This window comes from Electrona antarctica (genome assembly GCF_951216825.1).
Source record: "Electrona antarctica genome assembly, chromosome: 18".
Taxonomy (NCBI): Eukaryota; Metazoa; Chordata; class Actinopteri; order Myctophiformes; family Myctophidae; genus Electrona; species Electrona antarctica.
The window spans coordinates 8,151,695-8,175,476 of record NC_136799.1 but is presented as its reverse complement, the minus strand read 5'-3'; the positions used below and the strand labels follow the sequence as shown (position 1 = coordinate 8,175,476).

Below are 23,782 nucleotides of genomic sequence, written 5' to 3'. Positions count from 1 at the left end.
AGAATTAGAAATTCATCCCACTTTGCTTTTTCAAAAAACCCATCTCCCCACCCCTGCTCCTCCTGGTACTGCCTCTACTCTCATTTCTAATTTGCACACTATTGGATAATGATCACTCCCTATCGTTGTTTCACAGACCTCCCACTCACTATTCCCTGCCACCACATCTGAGACCAGGGTGAGATCAAGAACTGAGTGGCGCCCTGTGTTAACATCAATTCTTGTTCCTCTCCCATCATTTAAGCATACTAAGCCTTTATCCTCCATTAACTCTTCTACTGTTTGCCCATTCCCGTCTGTTCTTTCCCCCCCCCACAGTATATTGTGGGAATTAAAATCCCCACACCATACTACCTTACGTCTGTCTTGACCCTCTATTCTCATCAGTTTATTCATCTCCAACCGGTTACATGGGTTATAAAAGTTGATAATCACCAATGCTCCTCCTGCTAACCACACCTCTACTGCCACATACTCCTCCTCCTGGCCTTTACCTAGCACTCTGTACGGTACCCCTTCCTTAATAAAGGTGGCACATCCTCCTCCTACCCCCTCCCTATCTTTTCTAATACCCACATAACCATAAATTATAAAATCTAGCTGAGGCTTAAGCCATGTCTCCTGCACACAAATAATGTGTGGTTTATCTGTTCTTTCCTCAATAAACTGCTTGAACTCCTGTCCGTTTGCAAGCATACTTCTGGCGTTCCACTGAAGAATGACCACCATTTTAGCTAAGTAGAACATCTTGCTGACTCTTGGCTAATCTGGGCATTAATACCAGCTTCCACCTCCTTCCAGTTTAACCCTACCATGCCCAGGTGGTCTCCTGCTGCCCTTACAATATGCTTTGTACTTAATGTCTTTGAGGTGACGCCCGCAGTTGAATTAACTGCTGCTACTATGAACATTACTAATTGCTTTTTGTCCACCCATAATCTATCCCTATCTGGTCGCTCTGGCTCCCTCACTCTTGTCCCCCTTCTCCCTCCTCCATCTGCTGCACCCTGTATCTCACTCTTCTCCCTCACCACCTTCACCGCTTCTGCATATGTTATCTTGTCCAACACTCGGACCTTCTGCACCTCTACCTCCTTCCTCATTATTGCACACCCTCCAAATGTTACACTGTGCGCCTCCCCACAACTACAGCACTTTAGCTGCGCTCCTGCTGGGCACTCATTATATTCATGGTCCCCTGTGCACTTTGCACACCTCCTCTTTTCTCTGCAGAACTTTGCAATGTGGCCGAACTTCTGGCACTTATAGCACCTCATTGGCTTTGGTATGTATGCCCTCACATAATAGCACATATAACCCATGTACACTCTGTCTGGAATTATCTCTCCTTCAAACTCCACCAACACCGTTTCACTTTCCTTCCTTTCTGGCCCCTTTGTCATCCTCCTCACATTCACTATTTCGACACCCCGGGCATCCAGGTTCTCCTTAAGCTCCTCCTCCTTTACACTTAATGCAATTCCTGTGATCACTCCTCTGCTTCGCTTAGGTCTCTGCTCTCCGACCTGCACAGCCTTCACCACTTTTTGTTTCCCGATCATTGTCAATTGCTTTGCTATCGCCATCTGAATTACATCCACACACCCGATGAGCAGATTGCCATCGTTCAGCACCCTCGCAAACTTTATGACACCGCATTTATCCGCCAGCTCTTTTGTCAGTTGCATTGGATTCATTTTCGCAACTCCTCCCTCACCCGCAAACCGTATCACTACATTGAACCTTGTAGGTCTCTCATTCTCACCTCCCTGTTCAACCTCGTCCTCACTCACGCCAAGCATCCCCTCTCCCTCTGACTCGCTATTACCACTCGATAATGTTCTAGCCCTCTTCCCACTGCCTTCTCTTCCTTGTTCCTCCACGCTACCTTTCTTTCCTCTCCCAACATCCCTACTCTGTCTCTCTGATCCATTGTGACTGGACCTTTTACCCGATCTGCCCATACTCCTAGTCAGAAAGAAAAGAGATAGAAAGAAGAAAAAGAAAGGAAAAAGGGCACCGTTCCGGACCTATACAGGCCGTCGGTCGGTACCCCTTCACCCAGAAGGATCCCACACCTACTAATCCCAGTCAGTGACTCCCTGTGTCAAACCTTGCTCTTACGTATAATACACTTTCACACCAGTGCAATACCACAAATAAATGTTTTACTGAACCGCCACAGGCCCAACTATTCAGATGCCACACCACTCCAAGTTCTCCAACCACCACACGATCCCGCTGTCAAATGCTCAGAGCTTCCTCCTCCGACCTTCCTCTCCTCCACTCTTCCAAAACTAAACCTTGGAACACAATTAAGGGGGCACTGCCGAATACTGGACAACTCACCCCGGTGAGTTGTCTTCACTTTCTGACATGTCGGGGTGAGTTGTCTGTACTTTCCGCTGGGGCGAGTTGGGCGAGAAAGTACGGACAGCTCACCCCGAAAGTCCAGACAACTCACCCCGGTGAGTTGTCTTCACTTTCTGACATTGCGGGGTGAGTTGTCTGTACTTTCCGTGGCACCCATTACAGTAGGCCTAATGCAATTTCGGATCTAACTATCGGTTCCTACAGACGTGCGCAGTCACGGCTAATTATTGTCTCCACCAGGCCGAAGGCATGGGGAGAGAGTATGTTTTGCACTCCGTCCGTGTGTGTGTGTGTCCGTGTGTGTGTCCTTCCGTCCGTCTGTTACCAGCTAATCCCCGGCACCGTTGGCCCGATCTATGCCAAACTTTGCACACACACTCCCTGGATGCCAACGATGAACCTCTGCCCCACATTTTCCAGAACGGCCTGTTATAGCGCCACCAGGAGGCCGACTTTTGTAAAACACTTTTTTTGATATTACTCCTCCATATTTTGTCCAAAAATCCTGCAAATCGTTACACAGTATCTCTATAGTCATGTGATCAAGACAGATCTGTCCGATATTGCATATTCCATCCTGATTGGCTAACAGTGACTTTCAAAATTTGCAGGATTGGCCCGATTTCAACAAAAAGCCTCAAATCATGAACGCAGTGTGCAATTTACGTGAAATCTTTCACAGACGTCCCTACTAGGCTGAGGAATATATCCAACCTTTTCACATTGGCCTGTTATAGCGCCACCAACAGGTGGATTTTTGCAAAACACATTTTTGGAACAAAATGCCTCAAATCATCCAATTGCCATCCAAGTCGTAAGAAGAAATTGTACCCTTTTCACATTGGCCTATTATAGCGCCACCAGGAGGCCACAACCTGACCTGCCCTGGTGGAGACCTGTGCCCCGAGGGGCACTTTTTCTAGTTTATTTATTTAACAGTAAAATCCGGTGAAACACTTGTAAGTAAGGAGTAGAGCGTCTCTCTCTCTATGCAGCATTGGGGGGGGGGGGGGGGGGGTCGTTTGTGGATAATGTTTGCGCTTCAAAGGCAGAGTCTCACGGCTGTACAAAGTTGCTAATTAGACTGCACTCCCAACGGACGCATGATCAATCAATCACAGTTCTAATAGGCCTACTTATACTGACTGAATTACATCTGAATAGCAAAGCAATATTGACCCCCCCCCCCCAACAACGATGATGAAATGGCTATATATATATATATATTGTGACTGTGCTATCATGCCTTGACTTAATTATACTTATATATTATTGTAGAAATTGTTGTTGTTGTTGTAAAGTTCTGAAAATAGACTACTTCAATTTCCAATAGGAACTATGTCACCATTAGTTCAGTAAAGTATATAAAAGAGCTCAAAGGCTACATATTCAGTCAGACAACTCACCCCGAAAGTGAAGACAACTCACCCCGAAAGTGGCCGAAAGTGAAGACATCTCACCCCCGAAAGTGAAGACATCTCACCCCTGGTGAGTTGTCCGGACGTTCAGGGTGAGTTGTCCTGACAACTCACCAAAAGTGGCAAAAGGGGTGAGTTGTCTTGTTACCGTCCCGCCCCCCCCCCCCCCCCCCCCCCTGTCTCCCGCACACAACACACACACACACACACACACACACACACAATACAAACACAAACAACACAAAGTTATTGTATTGTTATTAATACAACAACAATACAAATGAACACTGAATATGTTACTGTGTACTTTGACTGTCCCCCCTTCACGAATCGGGGCCAGCTTTGATTGATTGATTGAAAATTGTATTAACAGTTTGCAGAATTACAGTACATTTCAAGCACAAACTCAATACAAAGGCTGTTAACTGTTAGTGACAGCTTAAACACAACTCTTCTTTACTTTCAAAACTCAGAGTCAATAATAAGGCAAAGCAACATCATCACACATCATGTTGTATGTCAAGACTGAAGTAGTCGATCCCAGATAATCCCCCCAATCATCACAAACAACACAGGAATATGCACAAATCAAACAGCTGTCAGTGAGACATAACAGCTACATGTAAAAATCTCTCTCTCTCTTTGTTGGGACGACTTCTCCGGACTTTTGGGGGTGAATTCTCCGCGTTGAGTCCTGTACCTGCCTGTAGACCTTCTCGCAATTTGGTGTTGGGGGAATTTCTCACTTGAACTGAGTCAATGGGTCCCTAGACATGAAAAATCAACGAGGTGCTCGTCCGCCATAGTGCCACGAATGGCGCAATGGCCACATCAAAAATGGCCGCCATCGGCTATGATGAAAATACTACTTTTTTATTTCTGCGTGTATTTGCACATGTAATACCTCCATCCTGACTAATTCAGGTGTGTGGAATTCATTTCTGATACTATTTTAATCGTTTTGGGTGATATTGACCTTGAAAGGTCATGGTCAAGGTCATTTAGCTATTCCAAAGACATTGGCCATTGTTAGGAGTAAAAATAAGTGCATTAAGTCTATTTCAACTAATTCTGACATTTATATTTCATTTCTGAGTTTGTTTTGACCATTAAGGATCATCTTATCATTGAGATATCAATATAAATATTTGTATTCAATAACTCAATTACGATCTTTGTCTTTACTTTCACTTTTATTATATTTCTCGTAATCATTTGTTTTTTTATTATATCAAAAGACATTGAAAATACAAATATAACAATTATAAATGTCCCCCTTTAACTTTTATTTTAATTGGGTGCTTTAATTAGAATATAAGTCTATGCAGAAAAGAAATGTGGTATACAAACAAAATAATAACACAAAATGAAATAACACTTTTACTCAAAGTGCACAATTGTGTGCATGCCAGTTAGTGTGATGGGTTTTACATGCATGAGACTCCAGCAGCACGGCAGCCACATTGGCATGCCAATTCTTAGGAGTTTGGCTGGATCATCAAGATCATCAAGAATGCTGTAGTCTCCAAAAGAGAAGGAAACTGGAATCTACATGTGACTACTATCAACGACTCTATGCCAATCTTTGCAGAATGTGACAGCATAAAGTACCTGGCATGGCTCATGCAGGGTATCTTGAACAAATACAGGTTCTAGAGTTCACACATCCTGAGCTCTACTGGCGCTTCTCTGTAGGCCATTGAGTTGTTCAGGATCACCCAGGCTGGTTCTGCGCTGTAGGAGGTGACATGAAGGTCGAGCAGACCATTCAGTGAGTGTGGGTCCAGGTGGCCACTATGTACAGTAGTAGGAGCCATACACAATGCAAATTCTGTGGCCGAATTTGAGCTCTTGTTCCACAAGATTTGGTCAATCACCAATGTCTTCAACCTTCTCACCAACAACCACACCATGAAAGACACAGAAGGCCATCTCCAGCATGCACTGAGCCTTACATTCAATCGTAATGTGGCGAAGCTGATGGACTTTGTGCTAGAGCGTCAGAATCCATACTCGATAGCGGTCAATGTGCCTGTGACACGGCACAATCTGCTCACAAAGCAGGCTGTTGACCGAGGGGTCGCTGCACGCTTGCTAAACTGTCTAAAAATGGGGAGCGTGTGTACTGCTCATACAGACAAGAAATGTTAGTTGGGAAGAGACCAAGACAGTGAGCACAACCATACCAAAGCGGAAGATACCTCATTTCAACGAGCAACCACAGAAGACACCAACAACCATTCTGAAGGAGTAGAAGTTAGTTTCGTCCAAATACATTGCAGAGACACATAGGAGTATGGACATTGCTAAGAAGCGGGGCATGAATATCCAGGAGATACTTACACATGATGTGCTCTCAGCATCTCCCCTGCTTGATGGTGACCTTCCAGCTCATGTCGACAAGTCAAAACCTGCCAGTGAGATTGAGCCTGAACTTGACCTCACCCAATGGAGTCCAAAGTCTACTCTTGCCATTCATGTTGTAGTAGACTTCATGTCGAAAATGCGGCAGATGCCACTAGCACAATTCCCTACTTTAGGTGCTGTTAACAATGCCATCATCAGGTCAACATCATCCCTTTGCCAAGAGCCAGAGTTCATCCATATCATACTATTCTTACATTGAGATGTCTCTAAAGGAAAGGGTGCGCATGCAGCACACAGATTCAACAACAGGAATCGACATTGTTGGCATGAACAGAGACTATCCCTCAGCAACTTGACAAATTCTGGGTGTCTGAGGAAAACAAACCGAATCTCCAGCTGCTAGTTCGGGATATGTTGTGCCATCAAGTCTATGGCAAATTTGGCAATGCTACCGTCATTGTCAGCTTTGTTGTCTGTGATGATGAGGTGCTCCCAGCAAGAGATCCCAGACCTCTTGAACTGGATTGGGAGGCTGACACCAGATTGGTGGTGCATGTGGAGTGGGCTGTTCGAGTGAAGCAGAGCAAGAGAGTTGTCATACAGACACCTTCGCATTACTGCTACACTACACCCCATACGTCCAATCACTGGGGTTGAAGGAGATCTGGCTGCAGTATTGCACTTGCGAGAAGCTGTGCATGCTTCCACTGCATCAAGCAGTCTCTCGTCTTGGACCACCACTAGCAAAGACAGTGATCAAGGCACATATCCTGACTGGAGAAGACTGCATGAGCAAGGTGGGGACCAAACATGCAGCTATGGCTTCTGACCCAGTAAAATATTTAACTAACTTTGGAGAGTCAGACACCTTGACATAACAAGATGCAGCGTTGGCAGAGAAGTACTTGGTGCTTGTCTGGGCGGGGGCCAGGTCAAGTACAACTGCTGAGACATGATGACCTCAGGGTGGAAAGCTATACCAGTGCCAGTGCTGGAATTGATGCTCTCCCTCCCACAAGTCGTGTGATCAGAGGTCACATCCAACAAGGTGCTTTCTGGTGCATTGGGCTTGCCACCTGCTTGAGACAGCAAAGGAACCCAAGTCAAGACTAGAGCCAATGGAACATGGATGGGAGGAGCACTTTTGTACACTCCTGCCATCAAAATGTCTGAAGCCCTTACCACCCAGTTTGCTCACAGTATGCAAGTGTGCAGGGAAGTAACACTCGCCGATGTGGCTGCTGTGCTGATGGAGTTCCATGCATAATATTTTGCCATGGAAAATCCCTCATGTAAAAAGTAAAAACCCATCACACTAACGTTGCATGCACACAATGGTGCACTTTGTGTGAAATTGTTATTTGATTTTGTTTTGATTTTATGTGGGACATTTATAATTGTTATATTTTTAGGTTCATGTCTTGTTATAAATAAAACAAATAGTTGTGGGAAAAAATACAATAAAAGTGACAGTAATGACAAAAATCGGAATTTAATTATTGAATAAAAACATTTATATTGATATCTCAATGACAAGATGATCCTTAATGGTCAAAATAGTATCAGAAATGAATTGAAAATGTCACAATTAGTTGCATTGGACTTATTGCACCTGTTCTTACTCCTAACAATGGCCAGGTTATGGCCAAGGTCTTCGGAATGGCAAAATGACCTTGACCATACACTTTCAAGGTCAATAACACCCAAAATGATTAAAATAGTATCAGAAACGAATTCCACACACCTGAATTAGTCAGGATGGATGTATTACATGTGCAAATACACGCAGAAATAAAAACGTTGTATTTTCATCATAGCCGGTGGCGGCCATTTTTTATGTGGCCATTGCGCCATTCGTGGCACTATGGCGGACGAGCACCTCGTTGATTTTTCATGTCTAGGGACCCATTGACTCAGTTCAAGTGAGAAATTCCCCCAACACCAAATTGCGAGAAGGTCTACAGGCAGGTACAGGACTAAGCAGCGAAGATCGGTCGCCTCAACGGGAAGAGCGGTCGCCCCAACGCGGAGAATTCGCCCCCAAAAGTCCGGAGAAGTCGTCCCAACAAAGAGAGAGAGAGATTTTTACATGTAGCTGTTATGTCTCACTGACAGCTGTTTGATTGTGCTGCGCTATTGCATATTCCTGTGTTGTTTGTGATGATTGGGGGGATTATCTGGGATCGACTACTTCAGTCTTGACATACAACATGATGTGTGATGATGTTGCTTTGCCTTATTATTGACTCTGAGTTTTGAAAGTAAAGAAGAGTTGTGTTTAAGCTGTCACTAACAGTTAACAGCCTTTGTATTGAGTTTGTGCTTGAAATGTACTGTAATTCTGCAAACTGTTAATACTGTTAATGTTAAACTGAAAAGGGGCGAGCTGTCTCGTATTCCTGTGAACAGTGGTTTAGTTTGGGTTTGTAAATGTATCCGCTGTGTTTGGGCTCCCTCTAGTGGTGGTGTCTTGTCATGCGACAGCACATCCTGCCAGTGTTTCATACTATTTTAGTTTGAAACAACAAACAACAAAGGCGCAATATTAAAAGGACTATAGTTATGGATGTTATGGAACGATTTACATAAAAAACAATGAACAACCGACAGACAGACAACTAAACAAAACACCAATACTCAATTGATTGTAGGCCTATACACAATTTTTAGATTTGACTTTTCCACAAAATGAAGAGGAAATACCTGCAGCTGTCATCACATGCATTACATGCACCACATGCATCATTTTCTTCAGGCATCCACTTATATTATAGCACCTTTGAGGCATTGTGAGCTTGTAGATCTGCTATTTTCAAATGGCTGATAAATAGGGCTGAAGTGGTTAGTGTATGTTTTGTAATAATGATAAAAATCTACAAGGTAAATAGTAACAAGTAAAAGTATAGCATAATGCATCATAATAATAATAATAATAATAATAATAATAACCAGTAAGACGCCTAAGGACGTATTGGCGGCAGACTGCTGGGCGAGCGCTGGCACTTTGGCATGGGGGGGTGGGGGGGGGGGGGGGGGGGGTCATGATCAGGGACAAATTAGCCATTGGGCCAGTGGAACCATGGCCCAGGGGCCCTTGGCTCTCAGGGGCCCTTCAGGGAAATTGAACCGTCAGGTACTAGGTTCCTCCTGGGGCCCTTCATTGGCCATTTATTTTGTTAAATTTAAATCAAAAAGGTGATAAAAACACTGACAAATAAATAAAAATGTTGCACGCATGCGCGCTATGGGGGCCCTGCAAAGATAGAATGAATTCTGTATTGGCCATATAAGGAGCATGTCTTGGGTGTACAGGGTTTGATGAGGTCAGATCAACATATGGAATGTCAGAACAGGTCAGCTATGGAGATCTTTTAAGGGTGGTAGCGGGGACATTCTCTTGAGTGTACAGGGTTTGATGAGGGCCGGGCCTTAATTTCCGGGCCTGTTGAGAACTCTAGTTTTCGCCGGCTCGCAGTTGCTGCCTTGGTGGCCAATAGGCCTATTGATGACATCAGGGATCTCCATATATGGGCTTAATTGTGACAGCAGGTCTCCATCCCTGATGATGTCACGTGATCATGTCACATGGGCAGCAGTCAGAAGTGGGCACCATATATGGGGGCATCCCATGTATGGGGATTTTGAGTGACTGACGGGAAATACTATTTCATAGTAGGCTAAATGCGACGTGCGGTCGCAATATATAATAGGCCTAATAATAAACTTCATGTGCAGAGCATTGGAATAGAAGGGACTATTAAAATAGCCTATGATGAGTATTTGTTTTAATTTCCCCCCAATTTATGCAGGTTTAAATGAGCATTTTTCTAATTAATATGATTAATATATTAATGTTAGGTTAACGTGTTTTTCGCGTTAATACACACAACTGCACGTATACGGACGCACGCACGCGCGCACCCGACCCTTCATCATTTATTTTAGAAAACGTTTATACCGTGAACGCGCAGCGCGCATACGTCACATCATCAGGAAGGGCGACACGCAGACAGGTGAGCCGTTACTACATCACGGTTAAACTTGAAAACACAGATTACATTGTACATACTTCTAAACTGGTTAGTTCGCAGTTAGTTTCATAACTTTGTGCTGCTGATATATCATATCGTGACACATTTAGCAGGCTTTAATGCAGAATCCCGGTGAAGGTTGACTTTAAAGTTTGTCGGTCAACTAACGTTCCATATCTGCATTCTGTTTGGAAGAGCTGTGTGCTGTCTGCTGTGTTTACGTTTTGGAAGTGTCTAGCTTTCCTCCAGCTGAACAAACGGGCGTTAATCTTTGGTAATTATGGAGTGATCTCTATCATCTCTTTATAAGCTTAATTTGAGCTTGTTCTTTGTGTGCCTATTATTCCACGATTAGATAATATAATCTGTAATGGGCTGATGTCCTCTGTAATGTTGGCCGACAGTTGAAAATCAATCTCAAAGGTTGTGCTATATATATCGTTCTACACTTTTATCAGGTCCCGAAAACATGCCTAAACGTTAGTGCTAAAGTTGTGTCTCAGATGCTTAAAAATACATCTGTTTAATTGTTATATAGCATATAAGTAGGGGAAACTAGGCGAATGTGTTCCTACGTACATGGTCATGGAGTTATGGACCTTAGACTCTGAGTCTTGGATTCCTTCTGATGTCAGAATCGATAAAATACATCTACTGGAGTTTAAATCCTAGGCTAGCAGTCTCATATTGCAAATAATGGAGAGCAGAGCAAGAGCATACAGTACCTAAACCAGAGAAGTTGGATTCTCATGTCATGTCATGTCTGCTGACAGTTTGGTCTCTAGAAAGTAGAGGTAAAGATTAAGAATGGTAGCCTACGTACATACCACCAAAAGCCACAAAGGTTTGGCATTGCATGGTTGACAACACTACAGGAAGACCTGGCAAGAGCTTTAGAGACTGAATCCATGTGACACCTTCGATGCTGATGGTTCCTGCACTGCCTCAGCACCTCAATTGTGTCATTATTCTGTGTGCCTCTGCAGTGACTGACAAATATTCCTCCAAAGAATTGTGATGATTATTGTTTTCACTTGTTCCATATCTCACTATGGTGGTTATAGTAAGCCCTGGCACTTTTGTATATTTCATACAAACCAAGACAATCTATTGGTAGCATGGGTTAATTTATTGGCTGGTTCGGCATGTTCATGCCATGGCTGTATCCAACCTCTAACTTACTTGGTTGCAATTCCCTCCAGGCCCTATTTGTAACCGAAAATTCAGATTTTATTATGACACCAAAAAGCTGCTTCTCATGATGATGTTCCCTTGACTGCCCCGTCAAGAAGGGGCTAACTTGGGACAGGCTCACTGCATCCATCCTGAGCTTCTCCATGAAGCAAGAAGACTTCCTCCATCCTCTTTCCCAACAACCAGGAGCCCAACTAATGGACTAGTAATAGTGGAAGAGATACTTTTCATGGTTTTACAATTGTAGATTTCCACATGCTAACACAGTATCCGAGTGCTCAGATTTCACAGTGGTTGTCAATGTTGCCCTCCCTCATGTTTTTCGTTCTTTGCTCCATACATTTTGTTTTATACTGTAGGTAAAGCCAGCCATGAGAGTTCGTCCACCAAAGGCCGACGTCCAGTCGCAGACCTCTACCTTGGATCCCTACTACTACTACAAGTCTAAGGAAAATGTGAGCCGACGAACACCTAGGGATAAGTTAACTCTGTCTGAGGTGAACGTGATCACGCCATTGGGGCTTCATAACAGTAGGATAAATTTGAACACAGCCGACACAAAAGTGAATGCCGGTGCCTTTATACGTCCAAGAGTGTCGAATTATGTGGCCATATCACCACCACACAAACCCAAGCAGATCAAGACGGAACAGCCAGAACACAAAGTTACAAGTTTGGCGCATCCAAAACCCATCAAGAGAGAACATGATAACAAATCTACGTCAAGGTACATCTGTGTTTTTCTTTATGATGATTCCCAGGTTGTACTACTCCTAGCAGACACTGATGCAGTGATGCATACGGTTATAATTAAATAGTGGTCAATCCTAAATGGCTTTGATTTTTTAGATCTCTATTTAGTTATAACCGTATGCATCACTGCATCAGTGTCTGCTAGGAGTAGTGACCACAAAACTATGCGCAAACATTTAGGTTGTTTTGAGAGCACATCCACAGCATGCTGTAGATATCTCTACAATGTAGCATGTCGGAATAATGCATCATGAAGATCTCCAAATTGAATCATATGCTCATTAAACAATTCCTCTGTTTGTTCGTTTGTTTACTTTAGCTGTGGGCCGGTGGCCAGTTTGAACAACGCTGGAACAAAAGAGAATGCTGGTGTCTTACGTCCAAGCGTGTTGAATCATGTGGCCGTAACACCACACCAACACACACGGATCAACAGAGAGCAGCTAGACCACAAAGTTCCGAGTTTGGCGTACCCACCACCCGCCAAGAGAGAACATGCTGTGAAATCTATATCGAGGTAATGTACATCTTTTTGATTTTTCTGATGATTCCCAGGTTGTAGTTCTAGTTGTGTCAATCCAAATGGCTTAGATTTTGATCACTAAGTATTTATAACCGTATACATCATAGTGTCTAGGACAGTGGTTCCCAAACATTTTCAGGTCAAGGACCCCCAAATTGACACCAATTAGCCCACGGACCCCCATTTGAAAAGATATTACCAGGGACCCCCATAAGAGAAGATTTTTATGGCTCTAGCAGTGATTCTCAACCGGTTTCATTTCAATGACCCCCAGTTTGACATGCATTAGTCTTCGGACCCCCCCATTTTATGGCATTTCTATCTCTGGGATATTTTTTATAATTTATATTGTAAAATCAATGTTATTTTAGCGGGTCCATTTGGTTCCATTTGTACACTCTCTGAGTTACAGACCCATAATGGTCCATTTGGTTCCTAATTATCATTTAGCTGGGGACCCCCTGGGGGTCCCGGACCCCACTTTGGGAACTAGGAGTAGTGACCACAGAACTATTTGCAAAGTAAATGTTTAGGTTGTTTTGAGAGCACGTCCACAGCATGCTACAGAGTCTCTACAATGAATGTAGCATGTCTGTTGGAATAACTGCATCATGACAGTCCTGGTGAACATCTCCAGTTTGAAACAAAAGCTCATTAACCCATTTTGGGCGGGAACCCCTTTTGGTGTTAGCATTACGTTATGCTTTAGCTATTGAAAAATAGCAGATCTACAAGCTCATAGCGCGCCACCGAGTGGCATGCTGAGCTTGTAGGTCTGCTATTTTTGAAAAATCGAAGAACGACATTTTTAGAATCAAAATGCGTTAAACAATTGCTCTGTTGTTGTTGTTGTTTTTACTTTAGTGGTGGGCCGGTGGCCAGTTTGAACAACGCTGGAAAAGTGAATGCTGGTGCCTTGCATAATGTGTCCAATCTGGCCATAACAATAACAACACACCAACACAAACGGATCAACACGGAGCAGCCAGAACACAACTATGCAAGGTCGGCGCACACAAAACCCACCGAGAGAGAATATGCTGACAAATCTACATCAAGGTAATGTACATCTGTGTTTTTTCTGATGATTCCCAGGTTGTAGTTATATAACTTGTACTGTAAGTTGTATCAATCTAAATGGTTTAAGGCCTATAAGGTGACCACGAAACGGTGGTTAGTAAAAACAGCGAGATGTGTTTGAATGAGCGGTGAGTCGCCTACCACTGCTGCGTAATGCCGTGACTATGCATGCACCTCTTGGTACCACAGCACCTCAAAGGCCCTTATAAAACAAGGCTCCAGACTTTCCAAAACAAACTGGTCAGGCTACTACTTGGCCTCACTGCCCGAACCCACCTCACCCCTGCCCATTTTAGGGTTGACGACAGAGTACAGCATCTTGCAATGGGTCTGGTCCACAAGATTCGCTACACCACCAAGATACCCATGTACCTGTCTAAATACTTCCTTATTGTCAACAAAGTTCACACCCACAACACCAGAGGGAGTTCAACAAACCATGTGCAACCCAGATTCGGCATAAACAAGGGGCTAAATTAATTTTGCTCCTATGCCACCAAAATGTGGAATGCTCTACCGCTCTCAAAGGGCACCAACGGACTGCTGCAATTTCTAAACTGGCCCCTGTAAAATCTGAATCCCCCCACCCCCTTACTGTATACTTTTAATTTCCCTTTTTACCTCCTTACATGGTTATCTGTTTTTTATATAGAAGTGTATATTTGTACGTCTCTAAATGTTCTGATGAATTGAAAAAGTTGGACCCTGTTGTAAACAAGTGTAATGCTTTATCAGTGTGTCGTCCTTTGTATCGAGTTGTGCTTTCATCTGAAATGTACCCATTCTGCAAACTGTTAATACATTCTTCAATCAATCAATCAATGTCATGTTGTAGTTTTTCGGTGGTCACCTTATCACCTAACTTGAGTATGAATAGGCCTTTAGAAGCCTTGGGTTTTGATCACTATTCATAACCGCATGTGTATCAGTGTCTCTAGGAGTAGTGACCACAAAACGATGTGCAAACATTTAGGTTGTTTTGAGAGCACATCCACAGCATGCTGTAGATATCTCTACAATGACTGCATGTAGGCCAGGGGTGCCCAAAAGGTAGATTGTGATCTACCAGTAGATCACAAAAGGTGTGCAGGTAGATCACCACATGGGCCTAAAAATATAATTATAAAAAAGGCATCTGCCTTTTGAATGAAGGTGACTGCATTGCATGACATCAAATAGGCCTGGCTGATCAGCTCAAACCCACAATGCAATACTTTGTTTTCAAGAGTGTTGCACACAAATGTCAGTATAGCATTACAAAGGTTTTATAAAACAAAACCGTACCAATTCCATTCCCCCCCTCTATTTCCCATTCCAAGTGTGTTTGTCTTATATGTAATGCCAGCACCTCTATTCCAAATCCCCTTCAGGTAAACTATTTTCAGTAATGGACAATATTTGTTTGGGGGGGGGGGGGGTAGATCTTGTTGAGCTGATCATTTTGAAAGTAGCTCTCAAGTCAAAAAGTGCGGGCACCCCTGATGTAGGCTATGTCTGTTGGAATAACTGCATCATGCAACATCTCCCAATTGAAACATAAGCTCATCAACAATTCCTGACTATTATGTTTTCTTTAGCGGTGGGCCGGTGGCCAAGCGGATCAAGACAGAGCAGCCAGAACACAAAGTTGCGAGTTCTGTACAACCAGAACCCACCAAGAGAGAAGGACATGCTGACAGATCCACATCAAGGTAGTGCACTTCCCTGAGTATCCTCTAGAGGGAGCAGTGGGACCATGGTTCACATTGATCTATCTACCTCCACAATAAACTAAAGATGAGAACATGTAAAAACATTTGATGATACTTTTATTATTTTGGCTGGTATCAGGTACGGTCACCCCTAAACCATCTCGCCCCTCAATCTTTCCGCCTACCTCATGCCGACGGCTCGGTCCGACAGTTCTTGTATTCTTTTTTTTGTTTTACTCAGAATAAGGTTAGAAATAAGTTTAGGGTTAGGCATAGTTTTACTGGGGTTAAGTTTAGGTATAGGGTTAGGTTTAGGCATAGTTTTACTGAGGTTAAGGTTAGGAATAAGGTTAGGTTTAACCGTTTAAGCATAATTTACTTAATACCAGCCCACGCAGTTCCGCCGGCTGGACGCCTGGGGCGAGTCGTTTGGTATTCCTTATGCTGCTGATTTTGCTGAATTGTTTGTCATCTGTCTCGTCTGTCTAAACTGAGAACTTAATGTAATTAAACCAACCTCACCAAGTCCACATCCCCATTTGTGAACGCATATATTATTTGGTGAATAAAAGAATGCCGATGATGACGCTATTTTACATACTGTCAACTTGGATTGGAAATTAGAATCAACTTTATTGTCACATCACGGTCTCACAAGTAACGGTGGATGAAATTCGTTTCTGCGCATCGACACGGTGGTGCCGTGTCGTTATTCCAAGGAGACAAAAAACAAAGTTATGGGTTGCATCAAACCTAAGACAAAAAAGGAAAGGGCGCACACCAGTGTTGGTGAGGTGCTGGCCTAAGGCAGTAAACGAGTAAAAATGAGAAAAAGGCTGCACCTAGGAGGTCTTCTAGGTCGAAACGTTGGATTCTTGTCAATAAATATACAGCATCGTGGCTACGAGTGTGTGTGTGTGTGTGTGTGTGTGTGTGTGTGTGTGTGTGTGTGTGCGTGTGTGGCCTTTTTCTCATTTTTACTTGCATCATACATAATACATGTTTTACTCTTACAGACCAACAGTTGAAAATGAGTCCTACTGGCTGCAGAAGAAGCTTGCCTACATTGACATGGTCAAAAGACACATGACTGAGTGTCCTGATGATGCACAGAGTGAGTATATTATAATACACATCTTATCCAGCAACTTGTAGCCTTCATAATATGCATGTGTATTTAACCCATCCTGGGCGGGAACCCCTTTTGGTGTTTTAAGCATAGCTATTGAAAAATAGCAGATCTACAAGCGCATAGCGTGCCACTCAGTGGCGCGCTATGAGCTTGTAGATCTGCTATTTTTGAAAAGTAGTGAAAATGTGGCGCAAATCTTTGAATATATTCTTTCAGAGCAAACGTGTTTTAGTCAAATCTTTGCTTCTGTGGGGTCGCTGGAACAACATATTTTCAGATTGGGGTCGGTGGCCAATTACATATATTTTTTGCGGTCCTTGACATTAAATATTGAGCACCATTGATACAGAAACATAGGTATTTCAGAAAACTGTCAGGATTTAGAAGTCATTTGTAGAACCGTGTTAAAACCGGGTTAATACTTATGTATATGCTTTTGTTCTCATTCCCGGCTAGCCTCAGTCACACACGCAAAGACGGAGTTGCTGACCCTGATGACCCATGTGGCCGGACAGACGTGTCCTGACAGCACACAATGGCAGCATCCATCGGACCTCACATGCAGGTATTTCATCCACTCCATGGAACTCATGCCAATCATTCTCTCTCTGTGTGAAAACATCATTTTGGCAATTAAAATCATTCTAAATGATGGTGGTATGGATTGGTAGTAGCTTTTCGGTAGTAAGGGTTGGAACTCATGCCAATCTAAACAAAAACTAAATTCTCTCTGTGTGAAAACATAATTTTGGCAATTAAAATCATTCTAAATGATGATGGTATGGATTGGTAGTAGCTTTTCGGTAGTAAGGGTTGCGTCATAATTAGTTTCACTGTTCCAGACCAATAGGTGAAAGTGGTCATTATTATTGATGGGGAATTGATTTAGTTTGAGTAGGATATGACTCTTAACTCGCAACACTAAAAATGCCCAACTCAGAAAAGACACTATGATGGTTGTCGGAGCAGGTCCACAGACAGTGTCTTCACACACCTCCTCCACCTGCTACATGCATGCTGGCCTTCCTTTATATCAGGGCTGGGCAACTTTGACAATGGAGAGGGCCACAATATGTCCACACTCACCCCAAAAGGGCCACATTGCATGGTAGTGTTGTAGCAAAAATAGCCGATCTACAAGCTCAAAACGCGTCGCGCTGCGACGCGTTTTGAGCTTGTAGATCGGCTATTTTTGCTATCATTTGAATTGAAATCCTTGATTATTTTTTGCTATTTTTGAATTGGAATCCTGAAAAGCAAAAGCCTTTAATTATTGTTATGTTAACTTCATGAACTAAATACAAATAAAATTGGACGTAAAAAAATGGGGGAGGACACACCGCAATACCAGTATCTGACATTAACCTGAGGGCCACATTAAGTGAAGGTGGGGGCCGCATGTGGCCCCCCGGGCCGCCAGTTGCCCACCCCTGCTTTATATCAATGGGAAGAGACTTAGAAACATCACATGGTAGGAGAAGGAGGCTCTTCTGTTCATTTATTAGGACTGATATTTCCTCCTCTTCGACCATCCATGCCTGCTGTTTAGATTGTGGTGCTCTAAACCTACGTGGGGAGGAAAGAAAGTTGAATAAAAGGTGGCAGAATTTTGGTAGTCCGTTTCGTTCGGCCGCAATCGTCGTCCGAAGTCAGTGGGAGGGAATGTCCAATCCATCCCAAATTTGAATCACACACGGGTGGTTTAATCAACCCAGAGCCAAAAGCAATTCCATTTTCATTCATAGGGGGCACCGCAAATGCAAAAAGTGTAATCGTTTGTTGCAGAATTTTTTTTGGGGGGATAAATCCCCTCCAAATTACTTGCACATGATCACAGGGGTGATGTGACAATGTAATTGGCTATCAACATTAGTGGTAGGGGCCTATAAGCGGTTTGCAATTTTTCCAAAATTGCAACTTTTCTAGTTGTCTATCAATCAAATGGCTTAGATTTTGATCAGCATTTATAACCACAAAACCACGGTATGTGCAAACATTTAGGTTGTTTTGAGAGCAGTTTATTCATCCACATCATGCTACAGATGTCTCTGCAATGAATGTAGCACGTTTGTTGGAATAAATGCATCAAGACAATTCTGGTAAAGATCTCCAGATTGAAAAATAAGCTCATTGAGCAATTCATCAGTTTTATTTTTACTTGGTGAGCCTGTGGCCAGCACCCCACCAATATAAACAATTTAATTTAAATACAACTTTATTTATGTCCCGTGAACTTAGTTAGTTCAATTTCAAATAATTAATAAGAGTCTATTGGACTCCGACAATATTGTTCAGGGCTAAGCTCAGAGAGAGTCCGGTTTGCTGGAGGTGTGATGAGGACCCCGGTACACTTATTCATGTGTTGTGGGAGCGCCCTAGGGTACAGACTCTATGGTGTGCTATTCATGAGAATACAATGCAAATCACAAACCAGGATATTCCTTATACACCTGCTCTGTTCTCTATTCTGGGTATTCCATCGCCTCTAGCTGACTAGATTCATACAGCATTAATGGTGGGCAGGAAGATCATTAAAGAATGGAAGTCTGAGGATTTGCCTCCAGCACATGTATGGTTCACTCAGCTTGGTATTGTGGGGCTTTGGAGAAGTTATCCTTTAAGATGAATAATCAGTTAGATAAATTGAAGTGGCACGTGTTCCAGGTTGCAGGCCCTTGATGTGATCCGTGGTCAGGCAATGCCCTTTTGATTGTTCCTCTTAATCGTTTGCCCGCCAGGAACATAGGAATATTAACACGTAGAATCTTGTAGCCTGCCACAAACGGAAAAGCCGTTTTAACAGCGATGTATTCATTAATGCATGTTTTAATACGATCGTATCGAAATCTACCGTCCGTTAGCTTTGTTATGCTTCCGACCCAATGGGCGCGGCCATTTTGAAAATGCGCGCGCATCCACTTACATTGCCGGCTCTGTTTTCAGACGGCTTTATCTCACAGAAGCGACATTGCAGGGGTCGCTTTGTCCCAGACAAGCGTTTTCAACGGCCTGTAGCAGGCGCTGTGATACTCGCGGTCCACTTTTTCCACCACCGACCGAGAGAACAAGCACCAGCTTCGTCAACACACACGGAATGGTTTCATAGTAAAATGCGATTACGGATATTTGGCTCTTCAAAGTAAGTGTCACGCGCGATAAAACCCTGGCAGGACGCGACGGAGGGATTAAATAATGGTAGCGGTAAATGGGTTATACATACGATACGGTTGATAATGCTGCGTGTTTGGTTGTGTAAACTAATTTACATTTTTTGTTTTATTTTAATTACATTCTTTGTTCATCTTGTCTATCCTTGTTTTATATGATGTTTCTGTGCTCATACATAATGTATGCATGCATACTTGTATTCTGTTGTTGTTGCTTGTGTTTGTTTTTTCTGTTTATTTGTAAATAAAATCACACCCGTGTGAACTGAGTGGTGTAAGGTCTTATATAGACTGATCAGCTGTGGTCTGACGTAATGAAATCACACCTGTGTGAACTGGGTGACCATAGCAACCATGCTCATTTTTTGGTACGAACAGACAGACAGACACGTAAACTAACAAAGCCAGTTGTAGGAGTGGTTTACACCACTCAAAAACCACACCCGTGTGAACTGAGTGGTGCATAGGATTTAATGTTTGTGTTAGGGACAAAACAAACATTAATTTCTCTTCATTGTCAATGGCGCTTTTGAGGGGCACTAGCCCCTCCTATACACAGGTTTAATGTTTGTCTTTAGTTCAAAGTTTGTTTAGTAAACGCATTGACAATAAAGGGAACATTTATGTCATGTGTCGTTTACGTCATATTGTCTCTTTATTGTTAATGGCGTTTAATGTTTGTGTTGGCACCGTTTGTTTTACATCACCTAATCAACATGAGTTAGACTATTAGCGCCCCTCACTTCACACAGGTGTGATTTTTAAAACAAACATTGAACTAAAAACAAACTCATTCTTAAGGGGCTAGCGCCCCTCAAATGCAACTTTATTAATGTGTGAAGGCAAGTTGCCGTAGACTGTGCCCTGCCATCTCCTTTGATCCTCTTAGGCCCTACGGTATATACTTCCTTTCCTTGTATGATGAACAGTGGAAATCTAATTGGCTCACAACACATCTCACCGATGCTTGTAGATCTGCTATTTGTAGCAGGTTGTATTATTTTCATTTCCATGGAGCCTTCCTGGGGGTTGATAAACGTTACTTTACTATAATAGTTTTACTACACAATTTAACTCTTCAGAGAGTAAAATGAAACCGCTCTCAAGAGTAAAATATCTATGAGGGTCAATTTGGTTACCAATTAAGCAATATTACACTAGAGGGGGTGGCCCCTCTAGTGTAATATTGCAATTATTCAACAGTTACCCTTAAAACTAAGATAATCGCTAAAAATCATACTTTTTAATGACTGATGAAAGCACTACGACCACAAATGTACCAATCGTGGTACATTTGTGAAACTACCTAGCCTAGCCACCGAGTCTCCTGCGCTCTGGGAGAACAGAGCAGCTGAATTCTTTGTTTTGATTAGGCGTTCCATCATGCTGGTTTGAAGCATGGCTAGAAGGCTGTTTCAACCAATCAGATTGCTTCCTCAAAACAGACCTGCTGTATAATACTCCATCATCTCCTGGAACCCCCTCAAGGACCACTGATGGTCCCCGGAGCACTGGTTAGGGACTACGGTACTGAAATATGTTTTGGGAAATTGTCGGCATCCGTCAGTAATGTCAAACTATCCAGTGATGTGTAGTAAAATGGACCAAATGCCAGGCCAGCATTATTATGGTCTGTTATGATGCAATGGACATCATGCCAAACTGTGAAAATCACACCAAGATTGGCCCACCCATTTGGTAACCTTAGCCCAATTTTGGGGCCCTGGCTGATGGACTAGATGTATTGTTGGAAGGCGATGCTGCTCTAGTTCCAACATGTGCTCCTTTTCAGAAAGTACCGGAGGAGATTTGAACAGAGGACCCCTGTAGTGCCTCTTGGTGCGTGGAAGGAGCAGAACTCCAAGATCGGACGACGCTTCTACAGAGTCCCACCCGGTTTTTATAGGACTCCAGTTTATCTGTAGTACACAGATGAACTGGATAAATTGTTTGCACTGATTTTGTGGATTTAGTTTTTATTTGTTTTAATATACTTGTGCATTTTGCACTATTTTCGTTTGAGTTATGTGTGGCTTAAAAGCATGTTTGCACTATTTGTGTGTATTTTGTGGATTTAGTTTTTATGTGTTTTAATATACTTGTGCATTTTGCACTATTTTCATTTGAGTTATGTGTGGCTTAAAAGCATGTTTGCACTATTTGTGTGTATTTTGTGTATTTTAATGTATGTGTCGCTTAAATGCTGTGTATTTTGTTCTTGTTTGTTTGATGTGTGGCTTTAATGCATGTTTTTTTTCTGTTTCTATTAAGTTGAAGGTAATGTATGTGGCTCTTTGTCATTTGGGTGAATGCCTTCTAATGCATTCACACATTAGTGTGGTCTGAAGTTTTACTACAAAGCACTTGAGGCTAAGATGTATCCATCAATGGCCGTCACTGATGCATTGGGTAATTAGTTGTCATGTCTTGATATAAATGCCCATAAGTACAAGTTTCCTTACTGCACACTATTAATCTGAGTTGTAGTCTCAAGGCCGTGTCCTCTGATCTCAGTCATGGACGCAATTTGTCTTGGTCGTGTCTTGGTGTCGGGCACAGCAAGTCTTGAATCACTACTGATTTGTTTTTGGAAATGGATGGATAAAATACTCAAATATAGCAAATCCCTGGGTAGTACATTACACCAGACGATGTTCTTTATGTTAGTATGGCCGTTCTGCCATAACAAGGTCTCATTGTCAGAGGAATATGTTTAGCTAGTTAATTGTTAGTTAATGTTTCAAGCACTGATCAAACATTGCAAAGTTGTATTGTTCTCGAAGTTGTTCTCGACCAATTTTGGCCTAGGGTCTGTTCTAGACTAGCATTGGCCTTGGTCTCTATTGAGGTATGCAGCAACACTGTTCTTATATTATATCTTATATTATATTCAAAATGTTAAGACTTTGTGGAGTGCAAACGGAACGTACACATCCGTCATTGCAGCTCTAGTTTCCGCTGGTTGTTTTTTTATCACAGTGGTGCAGTTTTAGCTGCGGCACGTGAAACTTCACAGCGACTCAGGGGGTTCAGGGTATGTGTACCACCACCAGCCATTGGTGTTTCGTTGAGACCCCACACTGTCCATATAATTGAGATTGTGTGTTTGCCCTGAGAGTTATTTAATCTATAAAATGTTTTATTCACAAAGCTGACTCTGTCATAATTTACAGTATATGTTTTACATTCACTTTCTTCCTGTGGGATCTTCTTTATATAGCCTACCAGCGGTGCGGTAACACCTTCCCAGCCAACAGCACAAAGCTGTTCACAAAAATGAAATCAAATCGGGAGAATAAACACAAGTATAGCAGCAACAACATAATGTAATGAATGCGGTCTTATTGTATACATCAGCGGAAAACGCTGGTATGAAATGAAGAAAAGAAAAGAAAACCAAGCGGCTGCACTCAGAAGGTTTTATCAGTATGGCCTCCTCGTCCACTGAATAATGCAGGCTGTTAAAGTAAAAGCAGTTACAGTTACTGGGGCAACCATGTCTCTGGTCAGCCCAACCACAAGGGCCTTGTTGTGATGGTGAAGGCTGTGTTGCAGCATGTGTACTGCAGACAGGCGCCGTGGGACCCATGCCCAGTTTATGCCTCTGTCATACGGCGGTGTCGCTGTAGCTGTCAATAATTTTACTTCTACTCCACCGTATCTCGGAGGCAAATATTGTACTTTTAATCCACTAATTATTTGAAAGCTTTGGTTGCTAGTTACTTTGTAGATTTAGATTATTATTTACAAAACCTCTTCAGACCTACAGTATGTACCCTATATTGGCCTGAATATAATCCTTTTTTGTTTTTTTCCATTGGAAACATCCTAAAAATATATATGGGGACTAGACTATTTCACATTCAATGTTCTTTTTCCACAAATGAGTCTTGCAAAATGAGGGTCGTCTTGTGATCAGAGTCGTCATATTCTGGACAATGCGGTCCATACATTGGCAATTTGAAAATAGCAGATCTACAAGCTCACACGTTGCAAAGGGACGTGTTGTGAGCTATTTTCAAAGGATTTTCTTTTATGAATTTTGAAAACTTG

General features: G+C 42.6%; 1 protein-coding gene across 1 annotated transcript; it reads left to right on the top strand.

Annotated features, from left to right (window-relative positions):
• The first annotated feature begins 10,122 nt into the window (after positions 1-10,122).
• Positions 10,123-22,879, top strand: kop (askopos). The gene is made up of 8 exons (XM_079528876.1): positions 10,123-10,171; positions 11,743-12,110; positions 12,456-12,653; positions 13,524-13,718; positions 15,317-15,430; positions 16,447-16,544; positions 17,019-17,127; positions 21,522-22,879. Exons 2-8 carry the CDS (start codon positions 11,755-11,757, stop codon positions 21,652-21,654), a joined length of 1,203 nt encoding a protein of 400 aa, XP_079385002.1. The 5' UTR covers positions 10,123-10,171; positions 11,743-11,754; the 3' UTR covers positions 21,655-22,879.
• The last annotated feature ends 903 nt before the right edge of the window (positions 22,880-23,782 follow it).

Excerpts from the sequence above, each read along its gene's own strand:
- kop (XM_079528876.1), top strand. The coding sequence starts at position 11,755 with ATGAGAGTTCGTCCACCAAAGGCCGACGTCCAGTCGCAGACCTCTACC. Across the intron at positions 12,654-13,523 it reads GCTGTGAAATCTATATCGAG|TGGTGGGCCGGTGGCCAGTT; the intron begins GTAATGTACATC and ends TTTTTACTTTAG. Across the intron at positions 15,431-16,446 it reads GCTGACAGATCCACATCAAG|ACCAACAGTTGAAAATGAGT; the intron begins GTAGTGCACTTC and ends TTACTCTTACAG.